Source organism: Hylobates moloch, unplaced genomic scaffold (genome assembly GCF_009828535.3).
Source record: "Hylobates moloch isolate HMO894 unplaced genomic scaffold, HMol_V3 SCAFFOLD_2, whole genome shotgun sequence".
NCBI lineage: Eukaryota > Metazoa > Chordata > Mammalia > Primates > Hylobatidae > Hylobates > Hylobates moloch.
In genome coordinates, this window is record NW_026652277.1 from 20,810,190 (window position 1) to 20,835,190 (window position 25,001).

Below are 25,001 nucleotides of genomic sequence, written 5' to 3' on the forward strand. Positions count from 1 at the left end.
GTCTGGGTAGGGGATCTAGAAGAGGTATCTATTTGAGTCACCAGTAGAGATAGCAGTTGAAAATATGACAGATCAATTTCCTAAGGAAAAGGGAAATGAGAGAAAGAACAGCAGCAAAGATGTCCACTTATACCCCCTTCAAGTATTCCCTCCTTGTATATGCCTTTATTTCCTAATTTTCTTCCAGTGAATATTCTCATCTTCCTAATAAGTTCTGTAAGATCAAGAATCAGGGGTCTCACACATTTCCTTGTAGGCTGCTGGGGTCATAGAAGATACTCAACGAAATCATTTTGGCTGGTTCTAATAACAAGCCAGAAATTTTTTTGAAATATCTCATATCAGTGGGATTTTATCAATGCTTAACACTTTCCCTGGACAATGAAGACTGCCTTCTACAGGTGGCCTGGAAAGTCACATATACTATCCCTTTGAGGTCGATACCAAAGGATGTCTTTATATTAAATCCATGCAACTCTTAAAAATCCAGCAAGTGCCAAGATTCTCACTGTTCTGGATCTTACTCTGTACAAAGTCAAAGATAAATCTGTACTTTTTGCCATTTTGGGACACTCCAGTGTATTTGCAAATGTAAGTACTTGTGATTTCACAATTTTCTTTCAATTTTGGCAAATAGACTGAATTACTTAAGCTAGAAACAATATAATTTGAGGATAATTGCTACTTCATATCTGTACAGAGAACTGCATATTCTTAAAGTTCTTTATCATCATCTTTATTCACACACTGAAGATATTAGTAAAAAGCTCACTAAGTCTTTTATGTCACGAGAGCCCTGAGCTCAAGTGGTCCTGCCCTTCCATAAATCCCCACCACTTAGTCCTTCTTTTTGAATTTACCAGTGTTATTTCCCATGCCTGGAACTCTTCTTCTCTCCACCTTGCTCCCCTCTATCCAACTTATCCAAATTCTTCCTTCCCCTTCATATTGGCATCTTCAACTTCATCCAATCTATAGTTCCCCTTCTCTGAATTCTGATGATCATACGTCATCAGAATATATATATATATATATATATAATCTCAAACCAATATATTCATAAAATCTTCAACATATATCATTATATATATTATATAAATATACATAATCTCCAGTTGGTTGTATATGTATATCTCCAGCCAATCTAACATTTAGGCTTAAGTTTTCTTATGTTATTTAGTAAATATTTCATGTAAGTTCTTTTTTTTTTTTAATTTTTCTCTCCTAGAATGTACCGGTAAGTTCTCTGAGGCCAATCCTCACCTGAGATATGTGTGTGTGTTCACTGGCACCAATCTATGACATTTTACGCATACAGAAGGTAGACAATATTTGTAAATCACTGAAATACCTCTTGGTATTTGTAGAATTTCATATAATTCCTTATCTACTTGGCCATTGAGAAATGCTTTTAAATCATAATGTTGCCTACTAGACCAACATAAATTCATTGTACTCATAACCCAATCCTTCAGGGAAGGTTTTATTTTGATTAAAAATGAAGGAGTAGGAGGAGGTAAAGCTTTTAGCATATTGATAGAACTGTTACTAATATTGTATTACTGTCCTTTATAATTTAAGGCAACATCACTAACAAAGATTAGGGAAAAGATCAATAAGTTATGAGTTATTAGTGCAGGAATGAAAAGAAGTCCAATACCAAAGACATTGAAGTTAATAATATCTCCTCGTCCACTTGCTGACCCATCATAATCAGGCCTGGGCTTTTTTTCCCTAGTAGAGGGGATAAATGCTTACAGAGTGGCAGTTTCTCCCTGAGCTGTCAAAAGACCATAATGCAATGAAACCAATCACTTCAGGCTCATTAGGGTCACTCTTTAACAAGTTAGGCAGAACCTACCACCCAACCACATCAAGATTCAAAGTTTCAAAGAGGATGGGGAATGTAGAGTTTGCAAAAGAGCAATAAAAATGACCAGAAATAAATAGTCCAAAAGAAATAAAAACAAGGCCGAGTATAGTGGGTCATAGCTGGAATCTCAGCACTTTGGGAGGCTGAGGTGGGAGGATTGCTTGAAGGCTAGGAGTTTGAGACCAATCTGGGCAACATAGCAAGACCCCATTGCTACCAAAAATATACGTTTTAAAAATTCTCCAGGCATGGTGCCATGCACCTGTAGTCCCAGCTACTCAGGAGACTGAGGCAGGAGGATGTTTGAGCCCAGGAGTTTGAGGCTGCAGCGAGCTATGATCACAGGACTGTACTCCAGACTGTGAAGCAGAGCAAGACCACATCTCTAAAAAAGAAAAAGAAATAGAAACAGCACAGCCTGCATCAGTGTCCACTGAAGTGCAGTGCTGAGAGATGATATGGCAAGGCAGCACAAAGACAGACCATGAAGGAAACATCTCAAAAACAAGCCCTAAGGAACAGTCCTGTGGTGGCAAAGAAGGGACAGAATTGCTGAAAGCAACGCTGACATCTCTAATTCTTATGATGAATGGAATTCCAGATCTCTAGAAGCTCACAGGCACACATACACACACACATGCACACATGCATACACACACACACACACACACAGCCACTGTGAACATGCATTAGGTTGAAGCTATATTTGCTCATCACCAAGGGGTCCCATCACATTGAAATGAAACCAGGAGCTCCTTTTTACATCATAAGACTCCTATGAAAGGGATGTTTCATGTTTAAAAGTCTTCCAAACAACTGTTTTAAATTGGGGGTTGGAGAGAAGAAATGGGAAGTTGCAAAGGGAACTGCTTAATGAACTGGGCTATTTAAGGCTTCCCTTGAAATCTAGCATCATTCTTGCCTTTTTTCCCGCTAAATAAAGCCTCAAAGTAAGAGGAATGCAAAGGTTGAAGAAGTGGAAGCCATCACTGTAGAAAAACAAAGGTGGATCTGGCAAATGCAATGAATTTAGATGGAATGTAAGTTTTGTTTGCCAGCCATCAAAAATAGTTTGATGGATTTGTGCCAAAATGAGAAATAAAAGCACACTCCTTCCTCCCTGCACCCTACAGAGCTGCCTTTGAAGTCACATGTGCTCCACAGGGCACGGATGGAAACAGAACTCAGGCTCATTTAAAATTTTATTGTATATGATTTGGTATAAGACAGTGTCCCTCAGACATTTACAAAAAAGTCATTTTCAGCACCTTCTTAGATATGTTGAACTTTTCTTTTATGCCCTGGAATTTAAATCCATGCTTCCCTTTGGTTATACCTTCTGGTCCCAGAGACAGCCTTGGGGACTTGGCCCAGTTGCCTGGATCTGGTTCAGGAGCTGCCTGGATGGATGGCTTGTAGAGACTGAAGCTGACTCTCTGCAGCCACCTGGCAAGCGTTGGCCAGCTTTGCAGCCTTCTGGTCTCCCCAACCAGCTCCCTGGGAGGCCTCGGGCCCTTCTCAGCTCTCCGTTCTGCCTTACCAGGCCTATGGGATGAAGTGCAGCTGTCCGTTCTTTATGCGTGGTACCCCCCACAGAAGGGAAAAAAGCACCACATTTGGAATAATAACAACTACATTGCTGATTATGTTTCAAAACCAATCCATCTTCAAAATCAGGGACTTCTTTTGAAGTCTCATTACAGCCTTAAGTATAGAAATGTTTATATTGTTTGCTTTGTATGGTTTTTTATACCTAGATACTGAGAGTGTGGACCCCTCTCAAGCCAGTGTCACATAACTAGGAGCTAAAAGATCAGAGAGAGAGAGAAATAAAAGCATTCTATATTTTCAAATGCATTAGTTCACCCAGTGTGTGGACTCTAAAGAGGGAAAAAATAAAAATAGTAGATTTTCAGCATAAGAGATTTAGTCATAGAATATTAGCATATACCATCTTTTTTTCTGGAAGGGAAGCTACAACTAAAAGGAATCATAAAGACCAACTAACCCAATTATTTAAAGAGGAGGAAAGTGCTGCCCAGAAGTTAATGGCTCAGATTAATTGTGTCAAAGAGACACACAAGCCAATTAGAAGAAGCTTCCACTGGGCTGGGTGCGGTGGCTCATGCCTGTAATCCCAACACTTTGGGAGGCCAAGGCAGGCGGATCACGAGGTCAGGAGTTCAAGACCACCCTGACCAACATGCTGAAACCCTGTCTCTACTAAAAATGAAAGAAAATTAGCTGGGTATGGTGGTGCACACCTGTAATCCCAGCTACTCAGGAGGCTAAGGCAGGAGAATCGCTTGAACCCAGGAGGGGAAAATTCCAGTGAGCAGAGATCAAGCCACTACACTCCAGCCTGGGTGACAAAGGGAGATCCTGTCTCAAAAAAAAAAAAAAAAAAGAAGTCTTCACTGGCCAAAGATGGGACAATATGGATATCAAAAGGAATTACTGCAACTGATTCAATTACACTCAAATGCATCCATGGTTTTATAATGAGTTGATAAGATGTTCCTCCCACTCCTTTCCCCCTTTCCCAAAAAGTAGAGAACAATTCCCTGATCCCCACCAAGGGAGGCTGCCAGGACCTCAATTCATTATTCAGAAAATGGATCAATAACAGAAAAGAATGACAAATCGATCTTGCTTTTTCGTTTCAAACTATATTTCAAGATATCAAATAAGTAATGATGAAAAATTGATCCGTACTAAAGAATTCCAACTAATAAATGCAGAAAGAATGATGGAATTAAAAAATTTACAGTTTGTGACTTCTAGAGAAGTCCATTGCAAAAACCATTACTTAAGGTAATGTATGGTTGATGAGGAACCTTATAAATGGTGGACCAGGTATACAGCTAAATCTTCTGACCAATCTTAACTCACTAAAGTTGGGACAAACAGATACTATGTCTCTCCCAATGAGATGTACTAGAAAGTACATAGCACCAACTATAAAGTGATCTTGCCTAGAAAAAAAAAAAAGAAAATTTGAGCCAGAATATTATCAGGCCTGTTGATCTGTGAGTTTATATGAAACATGGGGATAGAGGCACAAGTTAAATGATACTAGAAGGAAGCAATCAGCCCAATCCAGAATGTGGGACATGCTACAAGGCAAAAACCTGATGTCTGCAACAAATAAAGGGAATTAAAAGGGGGAAAGGAGTGGAAGGGGACTATTATACACTTAAAAATACTTAAGAGACAAAGCTGCCAATTCAATAAATTTACTTCATTTGGCTCTTAACTTGAGCAACTACTAAAACAAAACAAAACAAAAGACTTTGCAATTTGCAATTGAAAGAGATAACCAATAAAATGTGAACATGAACTGTGTTAAAAGGAATTAAGAAATTATTATTAATGTTTTGCAATATTTATGTTGTACATATTTATACATACAACTAAGTACTTTTTTGTTAGGAATGCATACTAAAATATTTTGGCATCTATATTTTTGTAAAAAGGAAGTTAATGACTAGGTTGGGACTAGAATCTGCTCTTATGGTACCCAGCATACATTCATTTCATTATAACCAAATTCAAAGGAAACACAAATAGTAAATTTTTTTAATTCTTAAAAAAGAGCAACACTAACCATCACTTGTTTTCTCTCTTCCCTCCATTAGTAAGACATGTATGTTTGAAGACCATAGACATTTTCTTCCTCTTGAAACAACAAAAACAAATAAACAGGATTACATAATAATCTTTTAGATTACAGTAATTATAGTGGGGTTTTGCGCACCGGGTGAGTTAACCTAAATGTAAGAAAGGAGAAGAGGCTCCCTAGACCAAAAATATCACACACACACCCCCAAGAGCATTTCAAATTCTCATGTACACTTTACACATGTGATATAGAGGGAATGACACACTGAGCCACATAACCTTGATTACTGTATCAAATTAAATTTAGTCTAAAGAGATAACACACAGGGCAACTAAGAATCTGTAAACATACAGAGCTGAAAAATCCACAGTAAGGATCCTTAATTATTAAAGATATAAAAGAAATGGGTGTCTAGAAAAGAAAGTTCAGAATGGAAAGGGCGAGAGAACAAAAGCAAAAAAAGGAAGACGAACAAGAGAACATCATCAACACCTTTTCCAAATCCCAACTCTCAACTTTTCCCATAATTGTTAAAACACATTTTTTAAAAGTGTGACAAAAGTGAAAATGTACTCAAAGCATAAAAATATAACATCGAAAAAAAAACAGAAAAGATGGTCCTCAAACTCCCACTTGAATCTCCATCTTCAATGAACAGCGTGAAAGAAGGACATACAGGGTTTAAGGCTGTCAGTGGGCTAAGAGCTGAATATCATATAAGCCACATGCATATTAACTAGAAACAACAAAGTTTCAGAAACAATGACAGGTGCACAACTTTCAGTGTGTGGTTCCACATGTAAGCAGTTTGGAAGCCACCACTCTAGAATTCTGTACTCCGCTAAATTATCCTTCAGAAGTGAAGGAGAAATAGCAACTTTCTCAGACAAACAAAAATTGAAGGAATTTGTTGCCAATACACCTGCTCTTTAAAGAAAGAAAATGAGGAAGGTCAGGAACTTGGATCTACGTAAGAAAGAAAGCACATTTTTTAAAAAGGCATAAGTAGAGGTAAAATTTAAAAAAATTTTAACTTTTTTATTTTATGTTATTTTATTTTTTAATAAAATATTTTTTTAATTTAAAAAAAATTTATTTTTTAATAAAAAATAAAATATTGCCCAGGCTCTGGCCTCAAACTCCTGGGCTCAAGCCATCCTCCCACCTTAGCCTCTTGAGTGGCTAGGGCTACAGGCACGTGCCACTATGCCTGTCTTCTTATTCTTAATTGACCTTACAGAAGTTTGTTCAAAATAATAATAGAAACAATGTATTCAATTATATATGCTTATATAGAGATATTTTATGTGTGTATATATGTGTATATAGATACCTATGTACACACACTCATATATGCTTTTGTATAAGTGAAATGGATGACAAAAAGGAACGAGAGGGAGGAGTTGGAAGAATTAGAATTATTTGAAGGTACTCATATACCCATGAAGTAGCATGGTGCTATTTGGAAGAGGACTTGGATTACCTGTATATTGCAAACCTCAGGGCAACCACTAAAAAAAAAAATACTTTAAAAAGCAATATAATGGATATACTAAGAAAGGAGAGAAAATAGAATCATATAAAATGCTCAATTAAAACCATAAAAATTAGAAAGAGCATAAGACAGAGAAACGAAACAAGGGCAAAAAATTTAAAATAGTAATAAATACGGCAGATATTAACCCAATTATATCAATAATCACTTTGAACATCAGTGATCTAAATGCACCAACTGAAAGACAGAAATTTTCAGAATGGATCAAAAAAATATGACCTAACTATATTTTGTCTACAAGAAACCCATTTTAAATACAAAGTCATACATAAATTTAATGAATGGAGAAAAAGATATCATGATAACACTAACCAAAAGAAAGAAGGAGTAGCTATGTTAATTTCAAAACAGGGTAGACTTCAAAACAGGGAAAGTCATCTGGGACAAAGAAAGCCATTACATAATAATAAAGGGGTCAATTCTCCAAGATGATATAACAATCTTTAACATGTATGCACCTAACAAGAGCGTCAAATTACACAAAGCAAAATCTGATAAAACTGCAAGTGGAAACAGGTGAGTTTACTCTTACAGCTGGAAATTTCAACACTCCTCTATCAGTACCAGACAGATCCAGCAGGCAGAAAATCAGCAAGGACATAGTTGAATTCAACACCAGCATCAATCAACAGCATATCATTGACATGTATAGACTGCTTTACCCAACAACAGCAGAATACATACTCTTTTCAAACCCACATGAAACATTCACCAAGACAGATCACATTAAATACACCTTAACAAATTTAAAATAATAGAAATCATACAATATCTTCTCTCAGATCACAATGAAATTAAACTAGAAGTCAATAACAAAAAGATAGGAAAATCCTGAAATATATAGAGAATTAAATAACACACTTCTAAATAACACGTGGTTCAAAGAATAAATCTCAAGATAAATTATAAAATATTTTAAACTGAATGAAAATGAAAATACAACTTGTCAAAAATTGTGGGATGCCACGAAATCAGTGATCTGAAGGAAATTTATAACATTGAATGCATGTATTATAAAAGAAAAAAGATTGAAAATTAATAATCTAACTTTCCACTTTAAGAAACTGGAAAATGAAGAGCCAATTAAATACAAAGTAAGCAGAAAAAAAGAAATAATAAAAATTAGAGCAGAAAACAATAAAATTGAAAAGCAAGGACTCCATAGAGAAAAAAATGTCAATGAAACCAAAAACTGGTCCTTTGAAAAGATTAATAAAATCAATAAGCCTCTAGCCAGCCTAAGAAAAAAAGAGAGTGGAAACAGATTACTAATATCATAAATGAAAGAGGAGCCATCATTACAGATGCCATAGATATTAAAAGGATAATAAAAGAAAACTACAAACAATCCTATGCACACACATTTATTAACCAAGATGAAATTGACCAATTCTTTGCAAGACACAATCTGCCAAAACTCACACAAGAGGAAATAGACAATCTGAAGAGGCCCACATCTGTTCAAGAAATTGGATCAATCATTACCAGTCTTTGAAAACAGAAAGCACAAGGCCTAGATTAGTTCACTGGTGAAGTCTACCAGACATTTAAGGAAGAAATTATGCCAATTCTCTACAATCTCTTTCAGAGAATGAAAGCAGAGGGAATACTTCCTAACTCATTCTTATGACACCCTCATTGCCCTAATGCCAAAACCAGACCGAAATAATGACCATGTTGTATCCTCCACAGCTGAGTCTCAGTGGGCCTGTACTCTGCTCACTGTGATAATTTTCTCTGTACAAATAAATAAACAAACAAACAGAAGTAACAAAATCAAAGCAAAAAACAACCCAGCTGGAGAAAAGCAAAGGACAGCAGAAAACCAATAAAAGCAATGTGGAAAGAGACAACATTTCCATATGTTATTGTTTTGGAATCCATGTAGAACCTCTGGTGTGTATGACAGGTCATGACATAGAACACTGCTCCAAGACTGAAACAGAAGCAGCATCTTTTTTCTCCCCACTGAACTAGTTATTTCCTCCAACCACAAAGTTTGGGAAAAGGAATAAGGAGAAGAAAAAAATAAGAAAATGAAAAGTTCATTTGGCAAGGAGCTGGGTCCCAGTGCCCTTGGGTGCCCAAAGTGAAACTGGTAAAAATTTCCTGCTGTTGTATTTTTTGAATGGTCAATGCTAACTTTGCTTCCTACTTTCTGCAAAAAGGCAGATACAGCTTTCTTTTTTTATTTTTGTATATGTATGCATATATTTACATTGACATGTAATCATAATACCATAAAATTTATCTTTTTAAAATGTATAATTCAGTCAGTTTTAGTATATTCTCAAAGTTATGCAATAATAACCATTATATAAATCTAGAACATTTTCATCACCCCAAAAAGAAACTCAGTACTCATTAGCAATCACTCCCCATTATCCCTATTCTTCAAGAACCTCTGGTAACTGCTAATCTACTTTCTGTTTCTATGGATTTGCCTGTCCTACACATTTCATATAAATGGAATCATATCATATGTGGCCTTTAGTGTCTGATTTATCTAGCTTAATGTTTTCAGGATTCATCATGTTATATTAACAGCATGATCAGTGCTTCACTCCTTTTAAGGGGTGAATGATGTTCCATTGTACAGATGTACCACACTTTGTTTATCTACTCATCAATTAGTGGACATTTGGGTTTTTCCACTTTTTAGCTGTTATGCATAATGCTTCTGTGAACATTCATGTACAAGGTTTTGTATGGACATATGTTTTCAATCCTCTTCGATATATACCAAAAAGTAGAATTACTGGATCATATGGTAATTCTTCGTTTAAATTTTGAGGAAATGCTAGGCTATTTTCTAAAGTAGCTGCACCATTTTACATTCCCACCTGCAATGTGTGAGGGTTCCAATTTGTCCACATTCTCGCCAACATTTGTTATTGTCCACCTTTTTCACTATGTCCATTCTAGGAGGTATGAAGTGTCTCATTGTGGTTTTGATTTGCATTTCCCTTAAGAGTGATGATACCAGGCCTTCTTTCATGTGTTTATTGACCGTGAATCTTCTTGGGAGAAATGTCTATTCAAATCTGTTGCCTATTTTTAATTGGGTTACTTGTCTTTAATAACTGAGTTGTAACCATTCTTTATATATTCTGGGTACTAGTTCTTTATCAGAAGAATGATCTGCAAATATTTTCTTACATTCTAGGGGTAGTCTTTACACTTTCTTGAGAGTGTCCTTGAAGGACAGGTGTTTTTAAATGTTGATGAAGTCTAACTTGTATTTTCTTTTGTTACATGTGTTTTTTGGCATTATATATAAAACCACTGCCTAATCCAAAGTCACAAAGATTTACTCTGATTTCTTCTAAGAGTGTTATACTTTTAGCTTTCACATTTAAGTCTTCAGTCCATTTTGAGTTAATTTTGTATGTGTGTGAGGTGGGAGCCCAATTTTACTCTTTTACCAGCTTTCTTTTTGTGACACTTTCAGTTTGATTTTTGAAGCTGCAGCCCTCACATCATTTACCTCAGTAGAAGTCATAGCTTCAAGGTAAGAAAAGGAGATGATGTTTTTAACCTAATGAAATTACTGCTTAAATCACGAAAGGGAAAAGTACTGTGTCTTGGGAGGCCAGGCTCAGTGGAGGGGGCTCCTTACTGTGGGTGAAATGTGACCTGTTACAATTTCTCTATGATTCCCCAATCAGTGGGGGGGCAGTCCACAAGGGGTTGATGAAGAGCAAGTCCCAAAGCCAGATTCCATCTTAATTCTACAGGCTGTGTGCCTTTGAGTCAAGTTATTCTCTTTTCTGTGTATCAGATCCTTCCCATCTTAAAATAAGAAGAGAAAACAGAGAATCTTCATAGAGTTGGAAGGATTATGTGAATGAATATAAGGCAAAGCACTCAGAACAGCATATGGCACGTTGTGAACACCCAGTACATATTAGCTGTTATTATCAGGAAAGATCCCATCATATTAATCCTAAGGGAATAGTTTCCAAGGCAACCTATGTCTCAAAATAATAGCCGAGTAGGGTTTGGTTGGGTGATGTGGCTGTCATGATGACATCTCTGATTCTCCCAGGTGGCTGCCTCAAATCCGAGAACCTTAAGGAGTTTGGGACCACTTGATGCTGATGGTCATCTTTGTCCTGTGTATAAGTCAATCTCTGTTTTGTTTTCCACAGATCTACACATTTACCAAAGGCAAATTCTTAAAAGGGCTGGACGCAGTGGCTTACGTCTATAATCCCAGCATTTTGGAAGGCTGAGGCAGGAGGATCACCGGACGTCAGGAGTTCGAGGTCAGCCTGCCCACATGGTGAAATCTCGTTTCTACTAAAAATATAAAAATTAGCCAAGCATGGTGGCACGTGCCTGTAGTCCCAGCTACTCAGGAGGCTGAGGCAGGAGAATCACTTGAACCCGAGAGGCGGAGGTTGCAGTGAGCCAAGGTCGTGCCACTGCCCTCCAGCCTGGGTGACAGAGTGAGACTCCATCTCAAAAAAAAAAAAAAAATCTAAGTAGGTGCCAAATTTTCCATCCCACAGGAAAATAAGACTTCAGTTGAATTAAGTCATGTCCTACTCTCCTAGACTCAAAGCTGCTTTATAAAGACAATGTATTCTTATTTTCTACAGTATTTTTGTTTCCAGGTCATTTAGCAACAGTGTTAGAAACGCTTTGTAATGCTAAAGACAGAGGGCAGGATTAATTCTCTTAGTCTCATTTGTTTCCGGAATTTTCTGCATATGTTTCCTAAATTTTAGAAGACACTATTCAATCCACGTAAACCCACATTATAAGCAACTTTAAGTCTTCTTCCAAGGACTACCTTTTACATGGTCGATCCCTAATTATCTGGATTTGGACAAGTTTCCATTCAAAAGTGATGTCCATCCAGTTAGAAAGCTTCTAGAACATTTTCCTTCCTACTCTCACAACTATTCCAGCAATTAGTGTATGTTTAGCAATTGCATATTACTTTTAATATTAGCAGATGTGCAATATAATTAGATGGGGAAACCTTCTGGGATCAAATCATATCTTGGGTGATTACTGAGTTCTGACAAACATCAGGATTCATTCATCCATAAGAACATTGTTCTCTTTTCCCCTGGAAGGTATGCTACCCTGCAGTGCTGCCGTGCTTAAAACAGTTTTCAGAATTTCTCTTATGAATTCCTCTCAAAATCTGTTTGTGGTCTATGTACACACATCACACACACTTAATATTTTATACCTTTTTTAAAAACCAGACATAGGATTATTCAGCTCGATTATTCACCCGCTCCACCCTCCATCGAGGGCAACATTTGTCCAGGTTCCAGTACACTCTTTCATTTCCTCTGGACACCTCTTGTGAGTCATTTTAGTTCAAACAGAGCTTTGTCTGTAACAGGCCCTATTTCATCCCAGAGCTCAAGCTGAGAGGAAAACAGCCTGAACTCCACCTTGGGGACATTCCTCATTCAAGAAAACACATTTTCCTCTTCCAAACTGAATTCAGTAAGAATATAGTACAATCTCTCTACACTAATAGTAAAGCCACTGGGTGGGGTGAGGCCACAGGGCCAATGCTGACAGGACAGCCCGTCCTCCCTTAACTCCTTTGTGTGGTACTTCCCCATCCGTACCCTCCAAAGGGCTGTTTGAAGATCTAATTTCTCTAGTCTCAGTGAACTCACATCCTAGTTACAGCCTCAGTGGAGATAAAAAAAAAAAAAAAAAAAAATCTGGCAATGATTCTTGACATCATAATATTTGACAAAAAGGAAGCACTGAGGAGTTACTTCTCAGGCCAGGTGAGGCTACCAACAATCAGCCTCCTGCAACTCCAGGAAACAAGCCAAAGAAACTAAACTGAAAAGAGCTTTTCTGCTAAAGAAAAAAGAAACAGCTCCTATGGGTGCACCAAATCTACTCAGTGAGTGATTCCCCCAGCCTGAGACATCAAGGCACAGCCTTTTTGTAGCTGAGTAGAATTGGTGAGGGGTCTACACCACGTGGGCTTCTGTACAAGGAAGGGACTCACCATCCCAGTGTGTCTGGGGCTGTCCCAGCCTCAGCGCTGAAGGTCCTATTTTCAGCAGTCACCCTACTTTTCTTGGCTCTCCGTGCAGCTGGAAATCCAGCTCTTCCTCCTCAAACCTGGCCAGGATGAGAGATGGAGCCAGAAATTAATTAGCTAAGAGGTAAGGAAGAAAAAGGCAGCCTATCCCTGAGGCAGAACTTTCTGGAACTTGAAAAGCTTTGCCTGGATTGATTAAGCACATTTCTCAAAGAAAGGAAGCCCTTCTTCAATTCAAACACCTTCAGCTGTTCAACCAGGGAGTCCCCAACCTCACAGAAGCCACAGGATCACATTCTGGGTTGGGTGTAGACTTGCCTACCAGCCCAGTGGAAGATACTCTAACCCAAACTTTCCACACGTTTGGTCCTCAAGGCATCTGCATTAAGGTCACCTGGTGAGACTGACACAATCCAAGTTCCTCGGTCCACTCCACACTTGCTGGATCCAATTCTCTAGTAATATATTTTCAAAATCTCCATTTTTAAGAAAGCCCCAAATACGACTGGTGACTGTTGAAATCCAAGCACTGCTCTCCTTACTACTTTTTTGTTGTTGTTTAAAGACAGGGTCTAACTCTCTTGCCCAGCCTGGAGTGCAGTGGCACCATCACAGCTCACTGCAGCCTCAAACTTCTGGGTCCAAGCGATCTTCCCACCTCAGCCTCCCAAAGTGCTGAGATAACAGGCATAGGCCATCATGCCCGGCCCTTTTTACTTCTTATTTCAAACCCTCACCCTCATCACCCACCAACAAGAATCCTCAGAGTCAGCAAAAGCAGGAGAGAGGTGAACTTGTCTTTGGAGCTTCCCCACCTCTCCTTCTGTATCCCTGTCCTATATCAGCCTTCCAAGTTCCCTCTTGCCTTCCTCTTTACTTTCTACCCTACGGCTGGACAAAGCTCGCCAAAGCCTACCCTACTCTAAAGGGTCTCCATGTTCCAAAACCACCTCCACTTTCTCCTTCCCGAACCAGCAAATATTTTATGCACACAATACATTGCAGTTTGCTGTTAGGAAAGCAATCTGGGTAAAGTAATTCCTGTCTAGAGCAAAATGACTGACATAACTTCTTACTTGTCTCTGGATGGAAGAGTTGCTTATTGCCGCCAATGAGTCATGGATTGGTAGAATTAATGGAAATCTAGAGATGATATTTTTGGAGTTGATAGGTTCTTCTTTAAATCAGTGCTTTCTGGTGACTTCCTGACTGGCATAACATTTTCTTAATTTGGCAAGGAAAAATCCCACTAAGTTAGTTGTTAGAAAATTCCTTATGCCATTTGTCTACAGGGAAGTAATTAAAGCATGGTCTTTGGTCTTAGGTAGATATGGGTCTTAGTCCTGACTCTATCACTTACTGGCCATGTGATTTAACCTTTTACTTGTAAAAGTGGAGATAATGATAACATTTATCTCAAAGGGTTGTTAAAATTCAAAGAAATACATTTTTTCAAAGTATCTGGCATCTGGTACTTAACAGTAATTGGCATTATAAGAGTCTGTATATAACAAATATCCATCCAAGCAACTGCTGTATTCAGTTAGCCACAGCTATTCTTGCATGCTTAGGCTTCATTGTTAACTGTTCATATAGCCTTGGAGTTCACTTATAACTCTGAAAAACTGAGAAAACATCAACCAGGACCAATCTGGTTTTGCCCTGGGCAAGTAGAAATCTGTAGAATTATGCCAATTTGCTCCTGCTCGGTGTCTAAGAACACTGTGGCTACTGCTGCCCCATTAGGTTTTCAGTCTTTAAAATCCACTCAAGGTCATGGTCACTGAGGTTACTACCTCCTTGGCCACTTCTGATAGGTGGCACAACCTAAGCTAAGTGAAACTGGAAGTGAGCCAGGCATGGTGGCTCATGCCTGTAATCCCAGCACTTTGGGAGGCTGAAGCAGAAGGATTGCTTCAGGCCAGGAGTTTGAGACCAGCCTGGGCAACATAGTGAGACCCCTCTGCCATCTCTGCAAAAAAATAAAACTAAATCAGCTGAGCATTATGGTATGTGCTTGTGATCTCAGCTTCTTGGGAGGCAGAGGTAGAAGTATCACTTGAGCCTGGGAGACTGGGATCACACCACGGCACTCCAGCCTGGGTGACAGAGCAAGATCCTGAAAAAACAAAAAGAAAGAAAGAAAAAGGAAAGAGAAGGGAAGGGAAGGGAAGGGAAGGGAAGGGAAAGGAGGAAAGGAAGGAACTGGAAGTGGAGAGGAGCCCAGCATGCTGCGGATGGTGCGTATTGAGATTTCCAATGGTCAGTAGTCAACTCCTCCTTGCCAAGTCCTCCACCTAGAGGGTAATGATGTCTATAACCCTAAAGAACAAGGTAGGAGGGAGCATGAATCTGGCTTCCGAAAACAGTAGAAACCAAAACAGTCTTATATTACTGGGACAATGGACAGCACTGTCCCAACTCACTGTAAACGCTGCAAAATGTGTGCATGTTCCACTGGAAATTTCCAAGATCAAGCAGAAAGAGATGCATCCAAGGAATGGCCTCTGAGGTGGAGCAGAATGATGGCTTATGGATTCCCACTAAGCTCAACACAAAGAAGCCCAGAAGGTACAACTGAGGGGCTCTCCCAGGAGACACAGGGAAGAAATCTTTATAATAAATGGACTGTCCACTATCTCTACCATGATTACAAGGTAGAAGAAATATATAATGAATATAGGCAATGCACAGCTATTAGAGAAACCAAAAGAGGGGTCAGGGTTCAATAAAATGTCATTGGGAGAGGTGAGGCAGACCAGAAGCAATGGATGAGGACAGAAACACAACAAAAATGGCAAGTGTGAATAATAAACATTATTTAAAAAAACCATACTCCAGGTGCTATGTTATGTGTTCCAAAATCAGCCTAACCCTCATGACAACACTGCAAGGTACCCACAGGAGGCTCCGAGAGGTTTGGTAACTTGCCCAGAGTCACACAGCTAAAAAACTGCAAAACTGCAATTTGAACTCAAGTGCAGCTGATTCCGAAACATATACGTTTAGTAATGACATCAAACTAAACTATTTAAAAAAAAAGGATTAATGGGATAGAATATCTGCCAAGAAAACAGAGAGTGATTACTATTATTCCAGACACTCTAAGTAAGCAAAATTAAATTAAATTACCAAAAGTAAATAGCACATCGTAATAAATAATAGCCACTATCCATGACTTCAGGATGTTCTTATACGTGATCTATTCCTACTTTGATTGTATTTATTCATTTGTAATTTAGCCTTCAAATCTGTTTGAAAGCAATTCAACAACAAAATTTAAAAGAGAACACAGTCATCTCTAGTTACAATATGTACACAGAGCTCTCAGATGTTAAGAGTCATGGCTGGCCTAGGAATTTTTATAATCAAGTTACATAGCACTAGTGGAACTTTTTCTGGGAATCTAAGTCAAGCTCTAAAGCCTATAATTCAAAGTAACATGAAGAAATTAGAGAAGGGCATTTTCATTAGCATGAAGCTTTGGAGTTGTGGCCAAAGGTTTTGAAAGAAAATGTAAAATCCAATCAGACAGAATAAAATGATGATATAATCTGGCCAAGAGCTAAAGAAATGCAGAATGCAATCAAGCAGGAGGGGAAATCGGTTGCAATTTGGATGAGGATACCCTACGTCCACTCAAATCAGAGGAAAGAACATAAGGATATCAACCCAGGAGACCAAGGTTGAAAATCCAACGCATCTGAAGGGTGTGGACCACTATCTGTTGTCAAAGCAATTATATGAGGTTTAGCCTCATGTTGTCATAGTAATGATGAAGTGGATTTATCTGTAGTTCAAGAAGAATGTGGACATATGGTTCCTCAATCCCAAATCTCTGCCAGATAAACAATTGTGTAAGAGGCACGTATTAGCACATGTTGCACCTATTAGCATGGTAACCTTAACCCAACTTCCATTATAGACCTGCTTTCCACAGTGCACATTAGTCTTGGCAACCTCGGGAAGGTATGGAATTAAATATAGAAATGCCGAAGTCTATGAAAGCCATAGTATTAATAACTTTGTGTGAAGCTCAGAGTAATCTTCGTACATTAGGGATTAAAGTATATGGAACGTGGTCAGGCACTGGTGGCTCATGCCTGTAATTCCAGCACTTTGGGAGGCTGAGGCAGGCAGATCGCTTGAGGCCAGGAGTATGAGACCAGCCCAGCCAGCATGTGGAAACCCTGTCTCTACTAAAAAAAAAATACAAAAATTAGTCAGGCGTGGTGGCAGGCGCCTGTAATCCCAGCTACTCTGGAGACTGAGGCACGAGAATCACTTGAACCCGGGAGGTGGAGGCTGCAGTGAGCCGAGATTGCTCCACTACGCTTCAGCATGGTCAACAGAGCGAGACTTTGTCTCAAAAAAAATGTAAAATAATAATAATATATAAGGTGTATGGAATGGTTGAGAATCTGATATCTTTGAAAATGTGCCAGATTTGAATTGATTTTAGATGTGATTGACTAAGCAGTGAAAATATGAGTGTTTTCAAACAATATTAGAATGTCCAGAAGAATGAGGAATCTACCATATTTATACATTTAATTTTTAATTTGCAAGAATTATTCAAATACTTAGGAAAGTGTTTGCTAAGGTCTTCAGGTTTGCTTTATCAGGCATTTAAAGTGATTAAAAATAAGATTAGACATATTTATTTATACAATTTTAAATGTTTAAGAAGATGTAATTAAGTTACAAACTGAATGGATTAATGGGAATTTAGTCTGTCCAGCCTGAGTTTATCAAGCATCGTTTAAAGCAAACACCCATAAATGATTTGTTCGTATTTCATACTCTACTTTCTAGATTTATATATAGAATAACAAGACATTTACGGTAAAATAAAATCATACAATGAAAAAATATAGTTTTCAACTTGAATAAATCAATACAAATTAAAAACTAATATCCATTTAAAACTAATATGAATTACTATGAGAACACATGGACACAGAGAGGGGAACATCACACATGGGGGCCTGTCGGGGAGTGGGGAGCAAGGGGAGGGAGAGCAGTAGGACAAATACCTAACGTGTGTGTGGCTTAAAACCTAGATGGCGGGTTGATGGGTCTAGCAAACCACCATGGCACATGTATACCTATGTAACAAACCTGCACGTTCTGCACATGTATCCCAGAACTTAGAGTAAAATTAAAAAAAAAAAAAACTAATATCAATTTTGGTCCCATCAATAATGCAAACCCTGAATCTAATCATGAGGAGACATCAAATAAATGTAAAACAAGAGGCATTCGACCAAAAAAAAACACCTGGTCTATGTTCTTCAAAAATCTCACTATATGAAAGAAAAAAAGAAATGTCCCAGATTAAAGACACCAAAAGGACATGACAACACAATAAACTGCATGATCTTGGATTTTCTTTTGCTAAAAATAGCATTATTGTTTCATTTAGTGAAATCTGAACGAGGTCTGTAGATTAGATAATACAACAGTATCAATGTTAATTTCCCAGTTTTGAAAGTTATATGGTATTTATGTAAGGGAATGCCTTCGTTTTTAGGAAATACACAGTGCATTATTTAGGGGCAACGAGACATCTTACTGCACTTACCTCAATGGTTTCAGGAGAAAAAAATAGCATATAGAGAAAAAGGATAAAACAAATGTATCAAAGTGTGACCATTTGGAGAATCTGGAAAAAAGTATACAAGAATTTTTCATGATATTCTTGCAACTTTTCTGTTTGTCTAGTATCACATCAAAATAAAAGTTGAAAGAATGAAAAACTAATATTTAAAGTGTTGTTGTTTTTTTAATGACACCCTTGAACATCAAAAATCACCCATTGACAGAGAAACACAAAAAAGATGGTTAAAAGCTGAAAAAGTAAATCTAAGAGACTAGAACAAGATTGAATAAAATGAACAAAAGAGAAAATTCCCATTCTTAATAAAAGTCAGAAAATCTGAGTGTGTTATCTGAAGTATGTTAATCTTTCCTCTACCTTGAACCCAAAATTGATAACATCCCTTTGGATGAAGCACTGATGCAAAAGCATGTGAGATGTTCACAGCAAATACCTGTCCCAAGGTTCTACCCATAGGGTGCCTGAGGTCCAGGATTATTCTCCCACTCCACCTCCCACACCTTCAGCAGAACTCCTGTTATAGAAAATCTTCCTCTTGACATAACACTATATCCTTCTAGGTAGAAGACAGGCCCTGCCCCCAGTATCCAAACGTCAACTCCAGCCTGGCCAGGATTAAAGGGTTGTGAATCACTCCCTGTAATCGGACAAAGGACCTCATTCAGTGGCGAAACTTGTAAGAACAATTCTCTTAGCCCTCTCCTTGGTAATATAACCCACCATTCCTAAGCATTCACTCTTGGTGGTATTCCTAATACACAGACATCTGACTTAAAATATGCCAGCCTTTCTCAGAGACCATGACCAGACAGACCAACCAAATAGCCTAGAAATATTTATGACTTCACCCTGGGTTGCACCAGCCCTGTCTACGAGCACGGCCCGAGCCACCTATGTACTGCAGCCACGCAGACTCCAGCTTGGCTTACTCTGACAGCACCACGGGACACCACCCCAGAAGTTCCAGATCACCTTACCACTCAGTCCGTGGCAAAACTACCCATTCAGGGTGTATAAGAGAATAGGCGGGCAAACAAGCGAGCACAGGAGTCAACAGCCACCTGTGAAACAGACTAAACCAGACAAAGAAGTTTTCCAACAGCATCAGTTAGGAAGAATCAAAATGAGCATCTAAGGGAAATTGTGGGATCCTTTTCTCTATTTAAAGTCATGGGAAAATGATTTACTTTCAATATTTCAAATACTCCATGCCTGAAAACAGGAGATAGACTATACCAGGGGCCCCCAACCCCCAGCGTGGCAGATGGTATGGCGAGCATTACTGCTACTGCCTTCTGTCAGATCAGCGGTGGCATTAGAGTCTCACAGGAGCATGGCCCCTACTGTGAACTGCGCATGCGAGGGATCCCGGTTGTGCTCCTTCTGAAAATCTAACTAATGCCTGATGATGTGAGGTGGGACACTTTCATCCTGAAACCATCCTCCTGCCCCCACCCCCGACATCTGTGGAAACCACAAAACCTGTCCCTGGTGCCAAAAAGGTTGGGGATGGCTGGACTATATAATCTTCAGGTGGTTATACAGTGGTGAATTTGAGACTTAAGTGTCTGTGGGGTGTGTGTGTGTGTGTGTGTGTGTGTGATTAAAGTATAGAAAAACATAACAATTATCCTTTTATTAATTCAACAAGGGTCAACTAAGCACATGTTATATGCATAATGTGAATGTAGAAAAGGAGAGGTTTTCATAAACATGTTCAAAGGGAGGTTAAAATTCAAATGTAAGGCCAGGCACAGTGGCTCATACCTGTAATCCCAGCACTTTAAGAGGCTGAGGATGGTGGATCACTTGAAGTCAGGGGTTCGAGATCAGCCTGGCCAACATAGCAAAACCCTGTCTCTCCTAAAAATACAAAAATTAGCCGGGTGTGCTGGTGGGTGCCTGTAATCCCAGCTACTTGGGAGGCTGAGACAGGAGAATCGCTTGAACCCAGGAGGTGGAGGTTGCAGTGAGCCGAGATAGTGCCATTGCACTCCAGCGAGTGAAAAGAGCCAAAATCCATCTCAAAAAAAAAAATTCAAACGTGAAAAGTGCTTTATCAACTACTTAGCACAACAATTCAATGCAATAAGTACAACCAGACTTATTTTCAAGGTAAGAAATCCTAGGGTAAAAGGAAAGAGAACATAGACAAATGTCAGAAAGATATAAAATGGCCCAATCAGAAGTCCCAAAACAGTTGAAGAGGACCCCAAATTCTAGTCTTCGATCTGGAATAACGGAGTGCCTTGGCAAACCACCCCACTTCCCCAGATCTTAGATTCCCTACGTGTTCAATAAGTGACTTGAACCAGATATCTCTGAAGGTTGCTTCCAGCCTTTACAAACAAATAAATACATCTAGATTTTCTATGATAGGACTTAGCCCCATCAAAAATCATCACAAGCCAGATCAGGATAAGAAAAGAAAAGAAAAAAAAAAAAAGCTTAAAATAAGACCATTCCAGAAAAACTTTTTATCAAGTTTACTCTTTTACACAGAAAAGGAGAATGGTAATTATTCAATCAGAAAAAAAGAAATGATTATTCAAATAAGATACCACTGAAAACTCCAACAAGGAGAGAAGGATTTTTGCTTCAAGCCTTTTGTGATTATTGAGAATAGTCATGTTCTCTGGTCTCTGTAATGCGAGGCAACTGCAGCACTGTTTGTGCCCTAGGAGGGCAGAAAGGTGGCACTGCCAAGGGGCTGTCACTCTACTCCTCCTTTGTCTTTGTATCCACTTCCTAAGGAACAAAGGCACACAGTCATGGCCCTCAGGCCCTCAGTTATCTTCACTTTTTCCCAGGATTAGGTAACATCTGCAGATGGGACTGGATGGCTGCTGGTACTAGAAGAAACCTGTGCTGGGTACCGATCCCCTTCCTTAACCCAGTGGCTTCCCTGGTACTGCATTCAACCATCCAAATTGCCCTACAAGGGAACCCACCCTCCCTGGCCAGTTGAGCCTCCCAAATAATCCCCTCTTGCTCAAATAAAATCAGACTGGGGCCGGGTGCTGTGTCTCACGCCTGTAATCCCAGCACTTTGGGAGGCCGAGGTGGGCGGATCACCGGAAGTCAGGAGTTCAAGACCATCCTGGCCAACCTGGCAAAACCTTGTCTGGACTAAAAATACAAAAATAAGCCAGGTGTGGTGGCACGTGCCTGTAATCCCAGCTATTTCAGAGGCTGAGACACAAGAATCACTTGAACCCGGAGAGTTAGAGGTTGCAGTGAGCCAAGATCATGTCACTGCACTCCAGCCTGGGAGACAGAGTGAGACCCTGTCTCAAAAAAAGAAAAAAGAAAAAAATGCAGATTGGAATAGGAAGAGCCAGGTTCCAACCCAAGCCCCATCATATAAGGCCAAGTGACTGTAACTAGCTATTCACTTCATATGTCTCTCATCTCCGCTGTAAAATAGTGGGTAACATGGGCTCTCTCCTGTCAATGAAAAAGCATATAAAATGAAATGAAAAAGTATTAAACATGTTCAAGTATATAAAAAGCCCCTTCAAATTAAAAAAAAAAAAAAGACGTCTCTCCAAGCACACAAAAGGGGTAGATAAAAAGGCTAACCACAGAAGTAAAAATGGCAAAAAATAAAAAATAAAAGATGCTCGTGGATAGAACAAGAAACCAAAAATAACACAACCATTAGATGTTACTTTTCGTCCAGCAAACTGGTAAAATTGGAAAGATTAGATTCGCAAGACAGGGAAAAATGGGTATTCTCTTACATGCTGTCTGAGACAGTAGGTTGCTATTGCCCTTTGGTGTGTTTGATAGTGGCCAACAAGATATGAAGTATATAAGCCTTTTGGCTTGGCAAAATCTCTTTCAGTACTCCCCTAGAGAAATATTCTCACATATGCCAAAGTTATATGTATAAAGATGTTCAATGCAGCACTATTTATTTAAATGTCCATTAACTGGGGAAAGGTTAAATAAATGATGGAACACCTATTTTATAGGATATTAAAATGCCATTAAAAAGGATTAAATAGATCCATTGATTTGTTCTGACATGAATTATATTATGAAACTAGAGTAGTGCGTGACACTTAAGAACCACTAGGTAAATATCTGTTGAATAAATGAATATGCACACACCTTTTCATAACACTTTACATAATCTATCTCCTCTCATTCTTATGCCAGCCCTACAATATGAGCCAAGTGGCTGTTATTGTGCACTCTGTAAGGATGAGGAAATTAAAGTCCAAGGAGGTTATGACCTGCCGAACATCCCAAACGTAAAGTATGGAACCAAAACAGAACCAGATCTACCGGTCAGTACTCCTTGGTGGCTGACATCCATTCTGCCTGCAACAAGGCTAACCTGCAGGCAAACCCTGTAGGGGAATGCCAAGGGTTCCGGCAGCTGGAGAGTGACTCAGTAATTGCTTGCTGATTTGGACTGACTGAATCTTCTTTTACCAGCAAAGCCCTCCATTAGGTGAGGCTCGGCTCTCTGGACCGCAGCTCCGGCCCATTGGGCATCCAACAACAGGTCTGAAAGGAGGTCATTCAACAACAGGTCGCCATGGAAACCCTAACCCCCTCCTCGCCCCTGGAACAAAATGGAGTGGGAAGGCAAAGAGGAGCATTTGTTAAGCGCCCGCTATGAGCCAGGCACCATGAATAGGGAAAAATTCATCTGAGTCTTCCTTTACAAATCTCCAAAAGAAAAAGAAACTGTGCATTGTTAAACAAAGTACAGAACAGGCCTGCGTCGCTGCTTAATCTAGGTCAGTGATAACTGCAAAGGAAGTTTATTTCATGCAGAGGGTACTCCGTTCACCCCTCTTATAGCTGCACGTGTCAGGCGGCATCATTTACATCACCACGTGGCCCTGTCTTAGCACAGCCATGCAGTATAAACCTGCCCCCAACACATACTCTACCTGTTCCTGTCTGGAATGTACATTTCAGCCGCACAAGAAAAAAACGACTGGTTGATTAGTAAAACACAAACACTCTCTCTCATATAAGCTAGAGGACAGCCAATATCTTCCGAAATTTCAGGTGCCATGCTTTCCATAGAGTGGATTCTTCTTTCACTTTAGCCATCCTACTCCCGCATTATCAGAAAATGGTGAAAATAGTGCTGTGTTTGGGCATTGTTACCTTGGAACTTTCATCTTGATTACAGAAGCTCTTAGCAACCGTTGCTTAGTAACAAACACATTTGAAATAGATTTGTTGACTGATTATGAGATGCTCTGAAAAGTCTGTAGAGTGAAATTCACTGATGGAAAAGAATTGCATTGGGCTGGTAAAGTAAAAATATTTTTTTAACTACAAAAGTATTCACAAACTTGGGCTACGAGCAGGTCCCAAAGATATTACTGAACTTCTGGAATAGTTTCATAATATTTTATGCTGCTTTATGGCTGGTCTATTATTTTCAGAATCAATTCAGACACAATTATCTGACTGAACAGCCGTCGAAGCTCTGGGAGATAGGCCTTAGGGTTTTAGTCAATGCAGGATTCTGCACAGAAAATCAATGGCTTCTTCATTTCCATGGGTCCGCAAGGTCCTCCCTGCCATAACACCTCTTCCCACTCAAGATTTCTGAAGTGCCTGAGGCTTCCAGTGACTCTTCAAGTCAGAAGCAAAAAGCAAGGAAAGCTTTGCCTCCATCTTTCCAATAATATTTCTTCAGCACCTGTTAATAAAATCTGTGATAAAAAGTGGAAATGGTGATGCGTTTAGGACTACATCCACGCGCATTTTCCCCAAAGCAAAACCCCAGCCCCACACACACTCCCCTCCCTGAGCCTGGGACCTCCTCCTGCCTCTCGACAAGCTCTCATTGTCCGTTAGCCATTTTCACCTCAGAAACCAGGGACCTTCGCCCAGTTTCTCAGAAGAAGGGGTCCTCATCAGCAGAGAAATTCCCTCCCCTCCCTTGTATCTTTCTGGAACTCTTCTCTGACCCTGTTTCTCCTCTGGTCTCTTTTCTCGTCTTTTTTTTTTTTTTTTTTTTGGACAAACTTCTCAAAGGAGGAGCTTCACTTCACTAGCTTTCCCTTCTCACTTCCCACTCAGTCCTCAACCCACTGCAGACTAACTTTACCTCATGATTTCCTCTTTCAGTCACCATTGCTGTGGATTCCAGAAAGACTTCAATGAAGAGTAGTGTAATTTTCTTCAGTCTTCTCTACTCCATAAGTCCTGTCTTCCCAGGGAGTCCTTGATATTTACCACAGCTCAAGCCTACATCCCTGAGTAAGACGAATCCGCCTCCACGGAAGGAACAAGAGAACATCCACCAAGCGAGCACCT

General features: G+C 39.3%; 2 protein-coding genes across 4 annotated transcripts in view; both read right to left on the bottom strand.

Annotated features, from left to right (window-relative positions):
- Positions 1–25,001, bottom strand: part of NEBL (nebulette) — a 400,747-nt gene that overhangs the window by 349,344 nt on the left and 26,402 nt on the right. The window lies entirely within an intron of this gene.
- LOC116477028 (uncharacterized) lies at positions 1,842–24,949 on the bottom strand. The gene is made up of 3 exons (XM_032167677.2): positions 24,793–24,949; positions 23,615–24,394; positions 1,842–3,418 (listed from the first exon to the last, which is right to left on the bottom strand). The coding sequence occupies exons 2-3, from the start codon at positions 23,749–23,751 to the stop codon at positions 3,118–3,120; spliced, it is 438 nt and encodes a 145-aa protein (XP_032023568.1). The 5' UTR covers positions 23,752–24,394; positions 24,793–24,949; the 3' UTR covers positions 1,842–3,117.